The sequence below is a fragment of the Danio rerio genome, chromosome 6 (genome assembly GCF_052040795.2).
Source record: "Danio rerio strain M-AB ecotype USA chromosome 6, GRCz13ab, whole genome shotgun sequence".
Classification (NCBI taxonomy): domain Eukaryota; kingdom Metazoa; phylum Chordata; class Actinopteri; order Cypriniformes; family Danionidae; genus Danio; species Danio rerio.
Genome location: NC_141026.1, coordinates 33,590,195 through 33,612,720, shown reverse-complemented (window position 1 = coordinate 33,612,720; position 22,526 = coordinate 33,590,195). Strand labels below are relative to the sequence as shown.

General features: G+C 33.6%; 1 protein-coding gene across 27 annotated transcripts in view; it reads left to right on the top strand.

Moving 5' to 3' along the window:
• The first annotated feature begins 1,299 nt into the window (after positions 1-1,299).
• The window catches only part of dnajc6 (DnaJ (Hsp40) homolog, subfamily C, member 6), a 66,953-nt gene continuing 45,726 nt past the window's right edge, over positions 1,300-22,526 (top strand). For 10 of the 27 annotated variants that reach the window (XM_087257460.1, XM_087257457.1, XM_087257448.1 and 7 more), the window contains exon 1: positions 13,520-13,880. In XM_087257460.1, coding sequence (XP_087113586.1) covers positions 13,682-13,880 — 199 coding nt within the window. In that variant the 5' untranslated portion in view covers positions 13,520-13,681. Of the gene's footprint in view, positions 1,334-5,750; positions 5,922-6,189; positions 6,238-13,519; positions 13,881-22,526 lie in introns of those variants that run through there. The other 17 variants (XM_087257471.1, XM_087257469.1, XM_087257467.1 and 14 more) reach the window with 4 other exon arrangements.

The following is a 22,526-nucleotide window of genomic DNA, read 5'->3' as shown; positions in this document are numbered from 1 at the left end:
GAATATTACATAATGATTCATATGTTTTTTTTTACTTTTCTGTTACTACTGTTACAAAGTGTAGTTTAATCTCCTTAATAAATGTTAAAAATTTGGTTTTATTTTTTTCTTATTTTTTATTCTATTTTTTTTTGTTTTTTTTATTGTACATTATAAAGGAAACGGAAAGACAAAAATAACACATTTTTTGGAAAAAAATATAACAAAAAAAACAGAACAGAACAGAAGGGGTATATACATCACACATTAAAGAAAAAAATTATATAAATTTATAAATTTCAGTTGTTTTTAAAGCCTTTTTTGTAAAAGAGTTAGAAACAGTTTTAAAGTAATACTGCATTTCAGTAACATATAAAAAAGGTTTTTGGTTTGAAAATTTACATTAATGCATATAAAATTTTGTTAATCAGATAAGAAGATAAAAAATATATATATTTTCTTATATTGTATACAAAAACAAATCTCTTTTCTTTCAACGCTGGTTTAAAGCAAATATTCTGCTTGTTTAACTCAAATGGCCATTTATTCAATTATAAATAATTTCTTAATCGATTCAATATTCCCATCCCCCTAAAGAATTTGCTGTTGTATTTAAAGCCATACCATCTGGAGTTATTACAATTTGGTTTTATTGCTATATTTTGTAGGCAAAGTCTTACGTAAAGCGACGTCATAGTTGAGCTGTTGTTTTGAGGGTTGTCCTCTAGGGGGCGGTGATTTGTTAAGAGGTTTGCGAATCCTACTACGCCAAAAGATAAGCTCATGAATATCAATCGGAACGCTTATTGGCTACGTCAACAAAATCTACTTAATATTCATGAGCAAAAGCCTCCGCCATAGTAGCGCACACCATCTGCGCCTGTAGTCGGTGAATCAAGGAAGTCCTGAAGCACATCATAATAAGGAGCTGAGATTCAGCAAAAAATAAAATGAAAATCCTACCGTATATAAACGAAGTTAAATCAGACCGCATAACATCACTAAAATAAAACGACAACTAAAGATAGATTTGAGTGTTTATAAAATCTGCTCCGTGATTTCCTAAAAAAGGTTGCGTGGAAAAAAGAAACATTTACAAAATAAAAATAATGTATATGCATTTATGTTAACTAACTTGGAACGAATGGATGCTGTGTTGCTTATTTGATTGGATGATGCTGAAGTAGCTGTACATCACCGCTTCTAGGATCTGCTCGTGCTCTGGTTCAAAACGCAGCGCGATTCGCTGGGAAATGCGCCAGTCTGACCTTTGACAGCTCGCGAATGACAAATGAAAGGTCAGCGTTTCTGACATCAGCTGGGCATCGGAGAATGAGAGACAGTGCATCGAAAGGTAGGAAGAAAACGCTGTTTCTAAACATCAGCACATAATCTGTTTATTTTTAGTAGCCGTCAGTACTCGTCCAGCACTGAATGAGACACCTTCGATCTTCCGTAGAGACATGTTATTAATATATAAACCGTCGTGATGTCATAATGAATCGCGAGCTTGGATTTTTTTTTATCCTTGTCTGCATTGCTAAATATGTATTAGGTGATATAGAGGCATGTGTGCTTTTGTTTTGGTGCGCGTTTCATCATGTCAACATCATAATGTCGCGTTTGGGCATTTTAATATGACGGCAGGCCTGTTTTTATGAAGGAATAAGCTTGAGTCACGACCAAGCAAAGCAGATCAGCTGATCAACCGCGTTTCTAGACGCAGGCTTCGAAGATGAGGATGGTTTGGTAATCCTCGTCGCTTACTGCCGCTGTATACTCTGATAAAGTGGGATTTTTTTATAGGAAATAGACGGTGGACATCATCTTAAACTGGTATTTTTAAATGATTTTTACCTGGTGTAAGACTGTCATTAACAGGAGCAGACTGGTCATTTTGCTTGAGCTACTGAGACCCAAAATACAGCTTGAGCTTTTTAAGCTGTTAGCCTGTTATGATTGTGTGTTATTGTTGGTTAAAAAAAAAAAAAAAAGCTACAAACCAGCTTTATGTTCAAAAACACAATCTTTGGCAGTACAAATGAGCACAACATGGGTTAACACGTCTCATTTACTACACAGAAATTATAGCCTACTTAATGCAGGCACAAATCTTTATGAAAAAAAATCATTCAGCGTTATATTGTGTTTAAAAACGTATTTTGACCTGTACTTATTAAAATATAAAACACTTATAACTAACCAAATTAAATCTAGTTATATTTAACATGATTACAAATTCCTTGTTGACAAAAAATCTAACATTTAACATTTTAAAATTATAATTAATTAGAGTTAGAAACAAACGATTGATCTTCTAAATATGCTAATAAACAGTTTGTTTTCTGTAAATTATGGAAAAAATTATAGCCGTTACATTGTGGGAAATTTTTAAAAATATTTTTAGTTGCAATGCTTGCAAAACCCTTAATCTTTTACCCATGCCATGAATATAATAAAAATTGTAATCATTTAAAAATACAATAATAAATATCATTTATTATTTTTCATTTTCCCTTCCAGCTTATTTATTCATGCCCTTTCAGCTGGAACCCGTCTCTGGGAAACATCCATACACACTCATTCACACTCATACACTACGGACAATTTAACCTACCCAATTCACCTGTACCGCATGTCTTTGGACTGTGGGGGAAACTGTAGCACCCGAAGGAAACCCACGCGAATGCAGAGAGAACATGCAAACTCCACACAGAAATGGTAACTGACCCAGTCAAGCCTCGAACCAGCGACCTTCTTGCTGTGAGGCGACAGCACTACCTATATATATATATATATATATATATATATACACACAAACTACCGGTAAAAAGTTTGCTATCAGTTTTTTTTTTTTCAGAAAATTAATCTGTTCATTAAGGCAGTATTTATTAAATATATATATTTTTCAATTGTTAAATATTTATACAAATTTTAAGTAACTGCTTTCATATTGCATGTAGTTTTTATTACTCCAGTCATCATTGCTTTTATTACTGTTACCATTAATATTAATAATAGAAACAAAAGTAACAATAATTATTATAACTAGTATTAGAGTGATTTGTGAAGGATCATGTGACTCTGAAGACTGGAGTAATGAAGATGAAAAATCATCATTAAAATCACTGGAATAAATGATTGAATTATAAACTACTTTTGAACAATTTTTATAGTGCAATAATATTTCATAGTTTTACAATTTGTACTGTATTTTGATTAAGTAAACGCAGCCTTGGTGAACAGGAAAAGCTTATTTTAAAAACATTAAAAAATCCTACTGACCCCAAACATTTGACCGCTAAAGTATATATATATGTATATATTAAATGGGTAAACTCATGAAAACATATAAATCAAATAATTTACCTGGTGTTTCTTTGTGTAATCCTAATTTGATCCACTGACATTGATAAGCAATCATTAAATCTGCTCTTCATCTAGAATGGATGAGGCAAATAAATGGCAAATATTTGACCTCATTCTGATCCATGCATTTCTTTACAGCTGTTAATATTACAAAAAATCTCTGTGACAAAAAAATTAAATAAAAGAAATGCTATGCTGTTATTGCTTTTAATGTATCATCTCTGAAAAGCACAATGGTAGTTTATGACGCTATGAAAGGTTAAGGGAAATCCCTTGCATTTTCATTGAGCTTTTTGGAAGGGTGCACTGCCTGCCTCTGTTGCCATGGAAGCAATGTTGCATGAGCTCAGTTCTACATAAGAATGGTACTTGTGACAGATGATGTCACATATCATTGAGCTAAATGTGACAGTTATGAGCTCATTTTATGTATTGCCAACTGAACAGAGATGTCAGTTAAAATAAGTGGACGCAACCTAAATATCTTCGTTTTAAAAAGCCACTACCGTTAAGGCCTGTCACAATAATCAATATATCGACTTATCGCACAATACCTAAACATTACCTCAATAATGTTTGCTAATGCAATATATATCGTCCATACATAAAAAAATAAAAAAATTCTAGCCACATTTCAGCTGATTGTGCAACATCTCTATCTCTATTTGAGCTGTCAGTGTCAGTATGGTTAAAAAACACTTTAAATTACCATAGTTTATTTTTATGTGGGTGCCTGATGATTGAAAATAGATCTGTTATTATTTTCTAGTTCTTTTCACCTTTGTTAACATTTATTATTATTATTTATTTTGTTTAGGATATGTGTTTTCACATTTTGATTCCATTATCTAATTATTAAATAGGTAAAATGACCATAAATACATTAAATATTCTTAAGAATAAAATATTATGCGTTCTTTGGAAGAGTGTACATGCATTATGATGCTTTTATAGTTTCAAAAATGGGCTTAAAATGACAATAATATCATTTACCGCAGTAAGTTTAGGTTCTATATATCATAACACAAAAAATAGATATCGTGACAGGCCTACTGCCGTTTATGTTTTATTGCTAAAAATCAATCTAAGCTATGAATCCAAGTCAAGTACACTGTGTTCAGCCAACATATATGAAAGCATTGTCATACTGTAAAAAATCAGTTAATTAACACTTTTCCATAACTTGTGTTATGAGACCTTGATCTCTGATAACATTTGATGATGAAATGTTTAACAAATTCACTTTTATGAACCTATTCATTCATTCATTCATTCATTCATTTTCTTTTGGGCTTAGTCCCATTAGTAATCTGGGGTGGCCAAAGCGGAACAAACCACCAACTTATCCAGCATGTTTTTAAGCAGCGGATGCCCTTCTAGCTGCATCCCATTACTGGGAAACACCCATACACTTTATTCACACACATACACTACGGACAATTTTAGCTCACCCAATTCACCTATAGCGAATGTCTTTGGACTTGTGGGGGAAACCACAGTACCCGGAGGAAACCCACGCTAACACGGGGTGAACATGCAAACTCCACACAGAAATGCCAACTGACCCGGCCGATGCTTGAACCAGCGACCTTCTTGATGCGAGGCGGGAGCGCTACCCACTGCGCTACCGTGCTGCCCTATAAATATAAATGTAATATATTAATATATATTAATAATTTAATATACATTTCTTGGTTAGTATAATGAATAGAGTAGGGGTGTAACCTCGGTGTCCTGGCCAAATTCCCTCTCAGCCCTTAACCATCATGGTGTCCCAATCATCTCCATCCACCAAATTGGCTCTATCACTGTCTCTCCACTCCACCAATAGCTGGTGTGTGGTGAGCACACTGGCGCTGTTGTCCTGTGGTTGCCGTCACATCATCCAAGTGCTGTATAGCGCTTTGGGTGCATGGCCTGTATAATGCGCTATATAAATACACATTACATTACATAGTGTAAATTAAAGTGCAGAATCAGGTTATGAGCTCCCAGTGGCTTTTATAAATAGATTAGTAGTACTAAATAAATGATTTCTTATACAGTATATTGTTTCAAAGTATAAATAAAATATCAGTTTGTCACTTTGTTGAATGGCAAAGTTAAATGTTTAACATCAGAAGTTTTTAGAGCAGAGATTTACAGTCCTGATGTATATGATATTAGAAATAATAAATGGAAAACTATAAATGACAAGCTACCAGTATCTGTTAAATAATCATTTCTACACAATTCTAAACTACTAGATCAGCACAGAGATAAGATTGTGTAATGATTTTTTTTTACTCGTGTAACATTGTCAGTGACAGATTATGACACATTTACAAGTTGCAGACCTTAAAATGATCACAAGGTGTGTTAAAAAGCAACCCTGTGTGAGTGTAACATTAACTCATAGACAAGCCTTATACAAGCCACTCTTCAGCACAAGCTTTTGAACAAAACAACAGTTTTACTTGTGTATGTACATTTCCTGAGGTGTATTCTGCATTGATTGCTGTTGTAGTAGTGCTGTCTTACTTAATATATAATATTATGCGCACCATTTTACCAGCTGCTGATGTTATTTAATGGTAGGTTTACATTAATAAAGATATATGTATTTGTTTTAGAGTACTTTTGTTAATGGGAAAGTTTACCCGAAACTGTAAATTGTCATAATTTACTTCTCCCTTCACTTGTTACAAACTTGTTTGATTTTCTTTCTTCTGTTGAATAAAAAAGAATATGTTTTGAAGAAAGCTGAAAACCTGTAACCATTGACTTCCATAGTAATTTTTACTGTAGGTGTCAATAGTTATATGTTTATAGCTTCTCAAAAATGTCTTTTGTTTTTAACAGGAAAAGGGAAATAACAAAGGTTTGTAACCACTAGAAGGTGAGTAAATGGTAAGTAAATTTTCATTTTGGGGTGAAATATAACTTAAATTGTTGCAAAAGAGGCGAGGCAGGGGCGCAGTAGGTAGTGCTGTCGCCTCACAGCAAGAAGGTCGCTGGGTCGCTCGTTCGAACCTCGGCTCAGTTGGCGTTTCTGTGTGGAGTTTGCATGTTCTCCCTGGCTTCGCGTGGGTTTCCTCCGGGTGCTCTGGTTTCCCCCACAGTCCAAAGACATGCGGTACAGGTGAATTGGGTAGGCTAAATTGTCCATAGTGTATGAGTGTGTGTGAATGTGTGTGTGTGTAGATGTTTCCCAGAGATGGGTTGCGGCTGGAAGGGCATCTGCTGCGTAAAAACTTGCTGGATAAGTTGGCGGTTACTTCCGCTGTGGCGACCCCGGATTAATAAAGGGAAAAGCCGACAAGAAAATGAATGTTGCAACCTACCAGATCCTTGGTCTAGGACACGTTTAATCCAAGTAAACACGAGTCAACAGAAACAAAATCCTGCAAATTATTTTGAATAATGAAAAAAATACAACTAAATAAAAATATACAAAGAGAACAAACTATAATTTAAGCATAGTCTGCTTTTTTATTAAAGCTTCAAAGGTATTCAGTCATAAGCAGTGAGTGATTTTTGTCCTCTTCAGTTGGTAAATTATTATTTATTAATAATAAGCACTGTCATGTTAGGAATATACCTGCTGTCACTTTAAGGGCTCTGATTTAATGATCTAGGCACAAAATCTAAAGTGCATCGCACAAACGCATTAAGGGCGTGTCCGAATCTACTTTTGATATTTTAAGGACAATAAAAAATGCTCTGTGCCCTTGCGCATGGTCTAACCGGGTTGTGCTTATTTTAGTGCTTAGTCTCATCTCACATACCTTTTTAAGAGTCAGTTGTGCCATGCCATGCCGGAATTGCTATTTGCAAGTTGTCCTTTCAACAGTTAAACAGACCATCTGCAGCGCGAGGATAAAGAATGATCCTCTTCCGTATGTTAAGCACAAAGATTTGTTTCAAAAATATTTCTAAATTCAATTCTAATTTCCAGCAAACAAATAAATAAACAATAATAACGAAGTGTGCTCAAAAATCTGAGTTACAGTTCATCCAAACACACGTCCTATTCTTATGCCCCATGGTGATGCAGACGTCTCCAAATCCAAACTTGTGGACAAATTTATACTTGTTTTAATTAAAGCAAATATAAATATGCATATGATAAATATCACGTTTATCAATAATAATGATAATAATAATAATATACAAATGAAAATTGTCATGAATAAACTGAAAAAGCCCCCGTGATCAAGACGGCATGGAGGCTGTGGTTTTTATATTTATTTACAAAAATAATAATTTTTGTAACATTTGAATCCTTTAATTGTTTTCATACATAAAGATATTTATGCATTGCTGTTCATCCTGTGTGTATTAAGCAATATGTTTAATGTTTGGACCCACACAGGCGCATAACTAACGTGCTCTGCAGTTTAATTTAAGCCAAACGTGAAAATTACTGTTCGCTGGAGTGAAAATAGCAACAAATCCCGACAAACACAGCTTGCGCCTTTTTGCGGCAGGTGTATGAAAGGGCCCTTAGAGACACAAAGAGCCGATTTACTGTTTTACATTTAAATGATTTACATTCATTTGTTACATAACAAACAAGAGATTATGTGAAAAATCAGTAATTGTGTTTTGATGAAAACATGAAGAAAGATGATTTTACATGTGTCTGCTCAGTCTCCAAGTCAGAGCGCAAGCACCAAACAGCACAAGTTCTCTTTTGCACTTTTAAAAACATAAATAAATCGAATACAATTCAATTAACCGAGCATGTCGCTTTAAAAGCCATGTTGCTTGATTTTACTGAATTGTTGTTGTTTTTTTTGAGTACGAATGCTGACTGCTGGAAAGGGATATGATGCAACAATTTTATTTTCGTTATTTATTTTTTATAATCCTTGGAGGCCAAAATTCTAATTCAATTGTACATCCCTGTCAGTCATCAAAAAGCTTAATTTTCTTCCAAAACAAGACGCTGTCTCTGTGTGAACAGAAAACCTAATTGTAAAAAAAACATGTGTTAAGGTGTGAGTGGTGTAACAATATACAATAATTTTCACAATAAAATTCTCCCTCAATAAAATTATTACAAAATGTTTGATAAAAGTTCCTACCTGTAATATTAGGAAAAACAAATACTATGGAAGTCGATGGCTACAGGTTTCCAGCAGCTTCAAAATATATTTTTTATGTTCAAAAGAAGAAAGAAAGTCAAACTGGTTTGAAACAAGTGAAGGTTGAGTAGATGAAGACAATTTTCAGTTTTGGGCGAACTATCTATTTAAAGAAGTAGTGGAACATATTCTGTAATTGCTTTTTTGACATTTAAAAAATAGATTAAATTAACAACTGTCTACAAAAAAACTAAAGAATTTTATTTTTTTTAATTAAAAATAATAAATATCTGTCTTATGTTGTGTGAGCTAAATCTAAATCAAGTAATATATATAAACTATTAATGGTGATAATGTTTTGAACCAAAAATGTGATATTGCAATTTTTTTTTTGCGCTAAATATTCCGATGTGAATACAATTTGATTTGATTTGATTTGATTTAATTTGATTTATTTTCAAACAAAAATATCATACATGAAATATCTTTAACAAAAAATACTTTTCAATATGGTTGAAACTGGAGCGAGATGAAGCACAAGCTTATTATTGTCTCTGCTTTTTACATGAGACAAATTTTATCCTTTTGGCATCTTTGATATATTATATGTTTGATTCCATTTGTACATTTACATGTTGCATAACACAAAAATAGACCCAAAAATGCATGTTAACTGAAATTTCATCAATTTTACCTTTCTCATTTTATCTTTTTTCAATCACCTTTATCATTATATTCCTTTAATAATATATATTTATACAGGAATGCTTCACAAGAACGTTTGAGTGGCACTATTTGACGGTTTTCTGATGAGTCTTAATTCAGGTACAGAAATTGAAAGATCAAAATGCACAAATTGAGAAAACATTTATTTTTACATAAATTGTATATAAATCCCATATGAAAACAGTATTTGGCTTCTGGTCAACTATAATACAGACTCAACATTGCATACAGTATCTTGCGATGTAACTATTTCGGATGCGCACAATGCGATATCGATGCTGCAACGATATATAGTGCAGCCCCACTCTCAGCCCTAGTAAAAGGTGTTTTCAAATCCATGTGGATTATTGTAGATGCAGCCTGATAGATTTTTAAGGCAGAGATGTCCTCAAGCTGATCCATGGTCATTTTCATAGATTTTTTTTCTAGCGCAAATAGTAAGCGAATGAATTGGAGTTTGCGCTAAATTGTTAATTGATGGCAGATTGCAACCCGAGCGGTTTTCTCAGTGACACTTCCTACATGCTGTGTTCTCAGTCTCTGTCTTCTCAAAGGGTTGCCCAGACTCCAGCTCTCTTAAGAGAAAGCATGCAGCCCGAATGGCTGCCAAGCAAAAGGGGCTGCATGATGGAAAGCATCAAGTAGCTCAATTAGAGATAAATCATCCCTCCAAAGAGGAAGTCTTGGATGGCCTGACTTCCACTGGCAAAGGCCTGAACACTATATCAGGGTTACCCTTAGACTATAAAGCCATTAAAGTGTATTTTGTAGGCAACATAAACAATGCAAAGCCACACAATATCACAGCCTTTATTTAGCACTTCAGTCCACAGATACAGGCGAGACAAATCTTGTACTAAACAGAACTAAGCTGTTTTTGTTTTCTTTACTGGAAAAGAGAGATGTAACTTTTACAGGCTAATTATTCATGTCATCGTGTGTTGTTATGTTTCAATTTATTTTAATTATGAGAGGAATTTTGTTGTAAAAATAGTAAAAAAAAAGTTAAATATTGCCAATATGTTTGTATGAAATTGTTCTTTTTTTATATTGTTGAGCATGTACACTCAAAAAACGATTACTGCTGCTTGTTCAAACTACCTGTTTAAAATGATCTGAAACAACACAATTCTTGTCATTTCTTTAGCCAGTTTATTTGTTTTATGTTCAATCCACTTAAATTTGTAAACCATCAAGTTAACTTAAATATTTTGTGTTGAGGCTACATGAAGGAATTGTGTTGGTCCGACTACCTGGTTAGGGGATTTGTTGTTCCCAGCATGCTTTGCATGGGATTGAATTGAGAGAGGGAAATGTTGCCAATAAAAGTAATCTTGGGTGTTTCAAGTTAATAGAAATACTTGATAGAGTTTAATCATCACTTTAGTTTGACGAGGAGAGTTTCATGTAATGCTTTGAGTTTTGAAAGTACCACCTTGTAGAAAATTTGAGATTACCTCTGAGCAATAACTGTCCTAAAATTAGTTCTGAGATCAGTCTCAATCAACTGTATATGTAACACATGAAATATGCTTAAAATAGTGCTGCTTTTAGTTTATTTAGGATAACTTTAAATACAACTTCAAAACTTCAAAATGTACGACTCGTAATAGACATGATAATATAAAACGTTTGAGATTAAGTTAAATAAAAATACAAATGTATTTAAACTTTTATTTGATAAAATCATGTTAGTGGGTGACGCAGTGGTGCAATAGCTGTCGCCTCACAGCAAGAAGGTCGCTGGTTCGAGCCTCGGCTGGGTCAGTTGGCATTTCTGTGTGGAGTTTGCATGTTCTCCCTGAGTTCGCATGGGTTTACTCCGGGTGCTCCGGTTTCCCCCACAGTGCAAAGACATGCGCTATAGGTGAATTGGGTAGGTTAAATTGTCCGTAGTGTATGAGTGTGTGTGTGTGTATAGATGTGAAACATATGCTGGATAAGTTGGCTGTCCATTCTGCTGTGGCGACCCCAGATTAATAAATGGACTGAGCTGAATAGAAAATGAATGAATGAAAATTATGTTGGAGCAACTCAGTTGCATTAAATTATGTAAATATTGTTTTTTAGTTGGTGCTAAACCGATTTACTTGGATGGAAATTCTGCCCTCAATTAAATCGAGCTCATCTAATGAGTTATTTTTTTGAGTGTACACTTACACTCTTAAATTGTGTTTTGTTTGTTTACTTATTATTAACAATGTTGTGAGATTGAAATATTCATTTATTTCCTTTTTTCATTCATAATGTGACATTAACTTATTAATTTGGAAATTCCTGTTTTTCTCAATGATGAGATTATCATAATACAGTATTTTCATTCATCAGTAAGAAGAGCCCATGTAAGAGCCTTTTTTATAATGTGACATTCATTTATTAATTTAGAAATTTGGAAGATTTTTTTTTCTCAATGATGAGATTATTGTAATACAGCAATTTAATAGTCATTTAAAATAGCTTTTAATAGACAATACTTACTGCTAGGGCTGTGCGATTTAGGGAAATTATTATTTTTTTATAATTTTTTTTAACAGATATCGCGATTTCAATTTGATTTGCGATTTGTTGTGTACTCAAGCTTCAGCTCAATATTCTGTATTGTAGCTTCGTACTGCTAGAATGCAGCGAGTGTTAGTTAAAAAAGGAACTGAAAAGATGAACTCACTTAAACATTTATTTAAATTTGTTTTTAAATATTCAGAAATTAAACAGTTGTGTTTCTCTAGAGCAAACAGTAAATACATATAAAATGACCTTACCTTTCTGTAAACAAGTTGAACTCAAATTAGGTAGATAGTGTAACTCATTTTATAAACAAAAAAATAATAATAATAAAAATACAGAACACTCAGCAAACTAACATGGCTGAAACAACTCTGAAATTGTACTTTGCTGTTGCTTGCTACAGATCGAGTGTCACTGGCAATACTTTCAGTTGACTTTTTAGCAAGACATTCCTCATATCACCTCAAAGCCTGTGGTGCTTTTTTATGTGCTGAATTGTTATGTTGCAGCAATTCTACGACAGCTCCTACAAATCACCTGTTTTTGTTTGGTGTCTTTGGTGACTTTGAAACCAAAATATTTCAATATTTCCAATTTCCTGTTTTTCTTTGATATTCGTCTATTAATGCTTCTGAAGCAACAAATGCTATATCATCCCACTTGTCTGCTCTTTTTGTCGCTTTTGTTTGTTTGTTTTTTTATTGTGGGCGTTCCGCATAGTTCGGTTGAGCAATTCTGATTGGGCAGAACGAAAGTGTGCTCACTCAATTGACTATGACACACACATTTGCTCTGGGCAGGGGAAGTTAAATAATATATGAAGAGTTTAGGTGCAAAAACCTAAATGCCATCTGACATTTTCCTTTGAAATAAGCATTTTTATCAGGTTCTTGTGTGTATGTTCTGTAATATCACTTTTATGGCAAAGAAGTCCTTTTCCTGATCTTTAAAGTGAAAAATTTCAGCATAAACAAAGGAGGCTGAGAAAATGTACATTTTTGATGGAAATTTTAGACCGCACTTGGAGGCTTTTGCATCTGAACTCTTCATATGTATTTCATATCGCAGCCTCTTGTGATTAGGTAATTACAACGTTTCAAATCGCGATTACGATTTTATTTCAATCATCGCACAGCCCTACTTACTGCTTATTTTCTACAAGCGCACTTCAAGTGTTTTCTTCTCATTTTATGAGCAATTCTGGAGATTTCTGGGACTGCACATGGTAAAGTGGGAACAATATGGTCAATGTCCTTTGTCATATATTTTTCATTCTCATTTTTTTTTGTGAGAATATGCATTTAAAAAAAATTTAATATAATAAATAAATATAAATATAAATTAAATATAATAACAGATTAATAAAAATATTATTCAAAAACTATTTGACATACAGTGGAATTTCAATTTACTTATTTAAAAAAAAGCTGAATCAACACAATTCTTGAGATTTCATTGGGACAACTTAATTTGTTTACGTTCAATCTACATAAATTTGTTAAAATTGTTAAGTTAACCTTATAATTTGTGTTGGGACAACATGAATAAATTGTGTGGAACCCTGCATTTTTTACAGTGTAGCTAAAATGCATTAAAAACTTGTGTTTACCATACAAATCTATTTAAAATATATATCTATATATTTTATATAGATTTATAATATTTATATTTATAATAAAATATAATATTTATATTTATAATAAAATATCTATATAAAATATATATATAGATTTTTTTTCAACAAATGTATCTCATTGTAATAATGAGCTGTAAAGCAGGCAGTGGGCGCAGAGTGTGATGTTGACTGGCCGCATTGATTGGCTGCTGGCTCGGTGTGTGTGTGCAGCGTAGTAAATGCGGCTCTTGATGACACACCGCCCTCTTCTCTCCTGCAGCTCGCGGCCGTATGAAGCGGCCCTGCCTGCTTGGAAACAGATTATACCCCCTTGCGAGCCGTCCGGCGGAACATGTGCATTCCCATAGTCTCTTGAAATCGTCGTTGTCGCACGTCTATGTGATTCTCAGTTGTGCTCATGAGCCTGCTAGGTGGCTACAAGAAAAAGAGCAGTTACGATGGCTACGAATCTTTGCAGCTGGTCGATAGCAGCGGAGACTTCAGTACCGGGGGACGAAGCGGCGGCGGAGGCGGAGGCGGTTTGACGGCGGTGACCCTCGGCAGCGTCAAGACAGGCCCCGCGCGACAGGACGACTACAGCACCATGGACAGCTCAGGTAGGAAAACCCGCTCCAGGCCGCCGACGCGCATTAAACCGCCGGTGCTTTATTTGTTGTGAAGTCGTGCTGGTTTCCTGAAGGATTCCTTGGTGGAGTGGATTAATGATAGTCGTCGATATCCGCCGGAAGCATGTGTTTGTGTCGTTTGTTCGTGTGCTGCTGCTGCTGCTGCTGCTGTGTCATGACAATTGATCAAAGTCATAGCTGGCGTGCAGGAGGCTAAACTGACAGATGAATTATTGAAATGAGAGGATTGTGAAGTAGATATATGTGTGTGTGTGGGATGTAGGCCATGTATGCTGATGGCTCGTGCATTGATGTGCTATGCAGTACCATCCTTAAGGGATTGTTTTAGCATGCATTGTGTTTTGTTGGGTGCAGATTCATATGGATTAGGATTGGATCAGCTAAAGCAGAGTTTGGTTTGTCTCTTGGTATTAGGTTTGATGCTGTTTTACTGCAGTGATCTTGGATGAACAGTGGCCTTCAGGTGTGAGACATGAGTAAGAGCTAGTGTCAGGGCTTTTTTTTTCGTCCCAGTGGTGTCTGCTTCGTTCTGGTGTTTTTTTTAGATGTGTGAGAGAAAGTTAATATGGCATAATCAGAAAAGTAAAGAATTGTAGTTTGATATATTTTCCTAAACAGCTCTATATATCATTAAATTAGATAACACAGACATTACACTGTCTTGAAGAAAGTTTACTGCCTAATATATTAGTTTATGAAACAAATAAAATATTTTATTAATGATTAATGGTTTTGTTAATGTTAGTGTTTATTATTTAATAACATTAACTAATATTAACCAATGGAGCTTACTGCAAAGTGTTATCAGTCTAGCCTTTGTTAAAACTGCATACATAAAGTTATAAGCCAAAGAAAGAAAATACTCTTTACAATATAACTGAACATTAAAATTATATTAAAGTTAAAGGATTGTGGTTTGATTTACAACTGCAGTCAGAATTATTAGCCCATCTTTTTTTTTTTTGGATTCTTTAAAATATTTCTAAATTGGCTAAATTGTCCATAGTGTATGAGTGTGTATGGATGTTTCCCAGAGATGGGTTGCGGCTGGAAGGGCATACGCTGTGTAAAATGTGTGCTGGATAAGTTGATAGTTCATTCCGCCGTGGCGACCACGGATTAAAAAAGGAACTAAGCCAAAAAGACAATGAATGAATGTCTGATAATATTTTTTCTTCTGGAGAAAGTCTTCTTAGTTTTAATTCAGCTAGAAAAAAAACAGTTATACATTTTTTAAAAACCATTTTAGGGACAAAATTATTAGCCCCTTTAACCTATTTTATTATTCGATTTTCTACAGAACAAATTGTCGTTGTACAATAACTTGCCAGGCGAGGCAGTGGCGCAGTAGGTAGTGCTGTCGCCTCACAGCAAGAAGGTTGCTGGGTCGCTGGTTTGAACCTTGGCTCAGTTGGCGCTTCTGTGTGGAGTTTGCATGTTCTCCCTGCCTTCGTGTGGGTTTACTCCGGGTGCTCCGGTTTCCCCCACAGTGAATTGGGTAGGCTAAATTGTCCTAGTGTTTGTGTGAATGTTTGTGTGGATGTTTCCCAGAGATGTGTTGCGGCTGGAAGGGCATCTGCTGCGTAAAAACTTGCTGGATAAGTTGGCGGTTCATTCCGCTGTGGCGACCCTGGATAAATAAAGGGACTAAGCCAACAAGAAAATGAATGAATGAATAACTTGCCTAATTACTCTTATCTGCCTAGCTAGCCTAATTAACCTATTAACCAACTTAACCAAACTAATAACCAAGTTAAGCCTTTAAATATAGAAGTGTCCAGAAAAAAAATCTAGTCAAATATTATTTATGGTCATCATGGCAAAAATAAATCTGTTATTAGAGATTAGTTATTAAACCTATTATGTTTAGAAATGTGTTGAAAAAAATCTTCTGTCTGTTAAACAGAAATTAAGGAGAAAAAAATACAGGTGGGCTTATAATTCAGGGGCGCTAACAATTTTAACTTCAACTGTATTTTCCTAAACAGCTCTATATATCATTAAATTAGATAACACAAACATTCCAGTATATACCCTGTATCTTGAAGAATGATTACTACCTAATATATTAGTTTATGGAACATATGAAAGATTTTATTAATGATAAATGGTTTTATTAATGTTAGTGTTTATTATTTGAATAAACATTAGCTAACATGAACATAACTTAATGTGGTGTTGCATGATACCAAAATTTTGACTTTGATACCATACCTAAATTAAATATCACGGTACCGATACTACACCATAATCTTTATCTTTCAGAATTTTATTTATTAACAAACACAGTATTTGCTGTCAGCTGAAACAGAGTAGAACTTCTTTTAAAAAGAAAAACAAAAATAGCAATAAAAAAAATGTATACAGATTTCTACTTACATTTTTGTCATGTGGTGTGACTGTCTGAGTTAAGTGTGACTAATGATACGACAATATATCTCAGGATATCACATTTGTTATGACATGATTTGCACACAATCTCATAAAAAATGGATCTGCACAAAATCAAAATGTTTATTCATTCATTCATTCATTCATTCATTCATTCATTCATTCGTTCATTTTCTTTTCGGCTTAGACCCTTTGTTAGACCCTTTGGGGTCGCGACACCGGAATGAACTTCCAGCTTATCCAGCATATGTTTTACGCAGCGGATGCCCTTCCACCTGCAATCTATCTCTATAGGAAACACCCATACACACTCATTCACACACATACACTACGGACAATTTAGCCTCCCCAATTTACCTATAGCGCATGTCTTTAGACTTGTGGGGGAAACCGAAGCACCCGGAGGAAACCCATACAAACATGGGGAGAACATGCAAACTCCACACATAAATACCAACTGACCCAGCCGAGGCTCGAACCAGCGACCTTCTTGCTGTGAGGCGATTGTGCTACACACCGGGCCACCGTGTCGCCCCATGTTAAATCTTATTGTAAAGATTTATGGTGAAGTCACCATAAGAGTATCCAGTTTCATTTTATCTCAAATAAAATTTGTGTCACAGCATACGACAACTTTCCACAATTTAAGTCCGTCAAAAGTTTGCTTGCAGTGTCATAAATACAAAAATAAAATTAGAAATTAATTAATAGGTTATTAAAATGGAATACTTATAGTTATAAGCCAAATAATTAATACTAGGCAATGAATCATAACGTGTGTCATAAAACACTCTTCACAATATTACCAAACAGTAAAATTACAGTAAAACATTAATGTTGCAGAGGGTGATTTTTAATAAAACCTTTTACTCTTTAACTGTTTAAAAATGTTTAATAAAAACATGTGATTGTTCTAGAAAAGGCTTTTTTTTCTATTGTTTAAGACAATACCTTTATATTTCCAAAAATATTTGACTGTTTTACTGTGTATTGTCTATTCTTTTGTTAAATGCAACATTAATGTACAGCAGAACTCCTCACAGATCTACTGAAAACATGGCAAAAAAAAACATCCAACATAAACAAATATGACCACTTGCAAGCACTTTCCATATTGTTGCAGGCAGTTAGTTACCTTTTTAAATTGTTAATATTTTTCATAATGTTACCGTAAAGCTTGTCACAGTATAGCTGAAAGCATAACTATAAGAAACAGCTTTTTAAATGTAAAATCTAATAAAACAAACAAATACAATTCCCTTTTCCTGTCCAACTTATTATAAAAAAACAGAAGTAATTGTGTAAAATTATTAGTTAACATCTTAATAATTATGAAAATAAAAATCAGCATGATACGAGATGCCAGTTCTAAAAGGTCACTTACATTGAACTACAGCAACATTGTTTTAAGACAAAACCAGCTGGGTTGTTGATTAAGTGATTAAAAAACAAAAACACCGTCCTTCATCAAATCTGTTCATTTAGTTTTATAATCATTCTCTCTGTGTTTCGTGTGGGAATTGTGAATGTTCGAAATTTGCTGCTTGAAAATACAGTAGCTTTGTATGAGGCTGTAGGTAATGTATAATTGAAAAGCCACTCGGGTCTTGTAACCAGACACACAAGCACACAATTACACACACAAACACACACAGGGGGTTGAACGTCACTGAACCTCTTTCTGTGACTCAATTCAGCTGAATTAAAGCAACAAAAGAAAGGATGATTGTGATAGAGACAGAGAATAAAAGGAGAAATGTGTTAGGGAGCCATTCTTTTCTATTACACATGCACTGATGAGATCTTCGTGGTCAAGACGACACACACACATACACACATACAAGTGCTTTCGGGCTCTTTGTGTGATTAAAGGGACATTGGTAGGAGTTCAGAGACTCTGTGTTGGACTTTGAAGTTTGCTCATTTAGAAAGAGCTCCTCTGTATCTTAATGGGAAGTCTGACAGGAAGCCCACTCTCTGGCCTGGAGGACCACTGTTAAAGCAGTGCCAGGCCACCCTCATCTGCTAGATTTAATAGAAAGTTGGAAGCAGAAAAGTGCTGACAATTGTAATCTGGAAGTTGTTTACAGGTCAAAATATTTGAACAAAGATTTAGTTCTAAAAGTAAATTTGTTAATTAATAAGGAAAAGTAAATTTGCCAGTGTATAAATACTTTCGGGCTTGACTGTATAGGTGAATATTGTATTTATTTAAAATTAATTAGTAATAAATGAATAGTTTGAACAAATTGGCTGGAATGATTCAGTGACTCATAAGCATTCCTTTGTTACATGTACCGTTGAAGTCAGAATTAATAGCCCCACGTTTATTTTTTCCCCAATTTCTATTTTTTCAACACATAAAAGATTAAAGATAATAGTTTTAAAAACTCATTTCTAACAACTGATTTATTTTATCTTTGCCATGATGACAGTAAATAATATTTGACTAGATATTTTTCAAGACACTTCTATACAGCTTAAAGTGACATTTAAAGGTTTAACTAGGGTAATTAGGTTAACTAGGCAGGTTTGGGTAATTAGGCAAGTTATCGTAAAACAATGGTTTGTTCTGTAGACTATCGGGAAAAAAAATTAGCTTAAAGGGGCTAAGAATTTTGTCCCTAAAATGGCTTTAAAAAAAATTTTAACTGCATTTATTTTAGGCGAAATAAAACAAATAACACTTTCACTTGAAGAAAAAAATATTATCAGACATTCTGTGAAAATTTCATTCCTCTGATAAACACCGTTTAGGAAATAATAAAAAAATAAAAAAATATAAAAGGGGGGCTAATAATTCTGAATTCAACTGCACGTTACTAATTAAATGTGAATAAAAATATGAATTAAACAAAAGTGAAGTGGTTAAATGAATGATTCAGTGATTCAATCATGTATTAGAAATTTGCTTATTGCTTTCCTAAATAAATCAGTGTACCTGCAAACAAATAAATGTTACGTATGAATGTTTCCATGAATCATTCATTATGTAGCGGTTAAATTAAATATATATATATATATATATATTTATTTTTTATTGAACATTTTTATTTTGAACAAAGCCAGAGATCCACCCAACAAAAAGGGTAAAATAAAATAAAAAAAGTTAAATTGTAATAATAAGTACAAAAATCAGGATTGAAACATAAAAGATAAAAATTTTTACTGGCACCATTTATTTTAGCTGTGGTATATTCCAAACTAATAATGTCCAGTAGAGAGCCTCCAGGATAGATCAGTTTTAGGATAGTATTTTTATTTATTTGTTTTTTATTTTTTGCAGCAGTTAGAACAACTGATATAACCTTTCTTTGGCTGATGTATAAAATATATTATTTAAAGGAGCTGTTGACTTGAATTTTTTACCAGATATTGGTATAAACCAAAGTAATCCATATAAAGAAAACTAATTTGTTCCAAAATTAAGTTATGTGTAATACAATGACAAGACACAGGCAAAAGTATTAAACACATGAAGAAAGGGAGGTGTAAAAAGGCATGGAACACCCTGAAAACTTGTCAGTGTAAATGAATATTAGCTGCTTCTGTCCCAACACCTAAATTGCCAGGATGAGGAAGATGAAACCAGGGTGAGTTCAGTAACATAATGATCCCAAACACAGCTAAGGAAACTCTCAAATGGTTTCAGAAAAATAAAATAAAGCTGCTAGAATGGCCCAGCCAAACACCTGACCTGAATCCAATAGAAAATAATAACCTGAGCAAAGCATTCAACTTAATTTTACATACAAGAGCCGTCTTGAAGCTGTTATGAACAAAAAATCCTTTTTATGCAAAGTATTAATTGCATTTCTATAGTTCACTGCCTTCTCCTTGTGTCATTTCATTGTTATTTCTACACTACACATTTTTTTCTGAAATAGTTCAATGCTTGGATTGTTTGGGTTAGTGTAATTTCTTGTCAACAGCTTCTTTAGAAATATATTTACCAGAAGAAAAACATGATGAAGTTGGCAGTTTATTCCGCTGTGGCAATCCCTGAATAATAAAGGTTTTAGCAGGTTTTAACTTTGACAACTATTAGATAATTCAAAACGGCATTTAGATTTGTGTATAGTATTGTGTATGTGTAGAAAATAGACATATATGCAGGTTCTTTTCATATGTTTCACATCACTGTGAAAGCAGGATGTTTTACCGCATGTAAAAAGTGTACTCTAAACACTACTCACTAACAGCATGCACTAATGGCTGCAGTGAAAATAAACCATAAATCTGAATATAAGTGCACAAGTGGTCATTTGCAAGGAAGTGAACTTGAACGTAAAGATGTCTGTAAATTGGTGCATGGGTTATAGACAGGTTTTATAGATTTTGGTATGTGCTATATCCGTAATTTATTTGATGTCCTGAATAACTGCTTTGCCGTGAGTCATTCAACATTTTTATTAAAAACCTTAACATTAAACATTAAAATATTCATATGTACCTTAAAATAAAAATAATAATAATAATAATAATAAAAAAACTTTAATTAAAACAAACATCCATGGTGTATATTTTTTCATGAACATGGTGTCTAGTCATCATTTATTTATTAGGTTTAATTTATATAGTTTATTACCTTGTTTTCATATTTTTATTCTGATTCATTCATGGATTTCTGAGTGAATTATTTATCCAATTGATTAATATAAATTGTTTATTTTCCCCTCTAATTTCTGTTTAACAGAGAACAGATTTTTTCAACATATTTCTAAGCATAATAGTTTTAATAACTCCTTTCTAATATTTCATTTGTTCTATCTTTGCCATGATGACAGTAAATAATATCTGACTAGATATTTTTCAAGACACTTCTATACAGTAATTAACTAGGTTAATTAGGTTAACTAGGCAGGGTAGGGTAGGCAAGTTATTGTATAATGATGGTTTGTTCTGCAGACTGTCGAAAAATATATAGCTTAAAGGGGCTAATAATATTGACCTTAAAATGGTTTTAAAAAATGGTTATCTAAAAATGGTTTTAAAACTGCTTTTATTCTAACCAAAATAAAACAAATAAGACTTTCTCCAGAAGAAAAAAATATTATCAGACATACTGTGAAAATTTCCTGAATCTATTAAACATCATTTGGGAAATAAATAAATAATTAAAAATAAAAATTAAAAAATAAATAAATAAAAAGGGGGTTAATAATTCGGACTTCAACTGTATATAGAAGTGTCTTCTAAACAGCTTCAAACATGTACATTTAATCTGTAACCACTACAGCAATACACACATCTTTAGGTTCAATTTAATTCACTTCCTTACATGTGTATATATAGTCACTGAGAGCATGTCTAGTCATCACATATTTCTTTTGTAAATATTTTTATTTCAACAATGAAAAAATATCTATTAAGTAACATTAAAGACATCAGTGTTTGTTGTGATTTGTACTTGTCAATGATGCTCATGGTCCTGTCAGTCATCTCCCCCTAAACTAATCAATGAAAGCAGACCGTATCCACCTTTTCCCTACACCCTATAACATTTTGTGTGAATTCTGGAGTATTTATAATCAGTGAAGTGTTTTTAAAAATTTGGGTATGAGGTGACATTATTCTCCTTATTGTTCAACCACTGCTTTTTAAAGGAACCATATTAAAATGAACAAATCACTACCAGCAGATCATAAATAACCCCAAACACATCTTTCAATAATGTGGGCATGTTGAATGTTACTGTACTTCACAGATAACACAGAAAAAATGTTTTTAAGATCAATAAAAAAAGAATGCATATAAGACCACTGCAATTCATGCAGTTTTCAAAGTCAGATGTGGATGTATTCATAGTGGAAACTTATGGGACAATGTAAATGACTGGATTTTATTCTTTTAAACAAAAAGTCCCCAAACTGAAAGTGAAGCCCATCATTTATCGAACAGTAGGCACATTTGGAAAAAGGTGGATAAAGCCAAGCAGACACTTTCAGTATAGAGAGGTGGCATGTATTGCACAACTGAACTAATTAGTTTTATTTTCTATTAAATAAAGAAACAAAATGAAAGTGAGGGCGACACATTAGGTCAGTGATAAGCACTGTCGCCTCACAGCAAGATGGTTGCTGGTTGGAGTCCCGGCTGAGTCAGTAGGCTTTTCTGTGTGGTGTTTGCATGTTCTCCCTGTGTTTTTGTGGGTTTCCTCCCAGTACTTCGGTTTCCCTCAAAGTCCAAAGACATGCGCTATAGGTGAATTGAATAAACTAAATT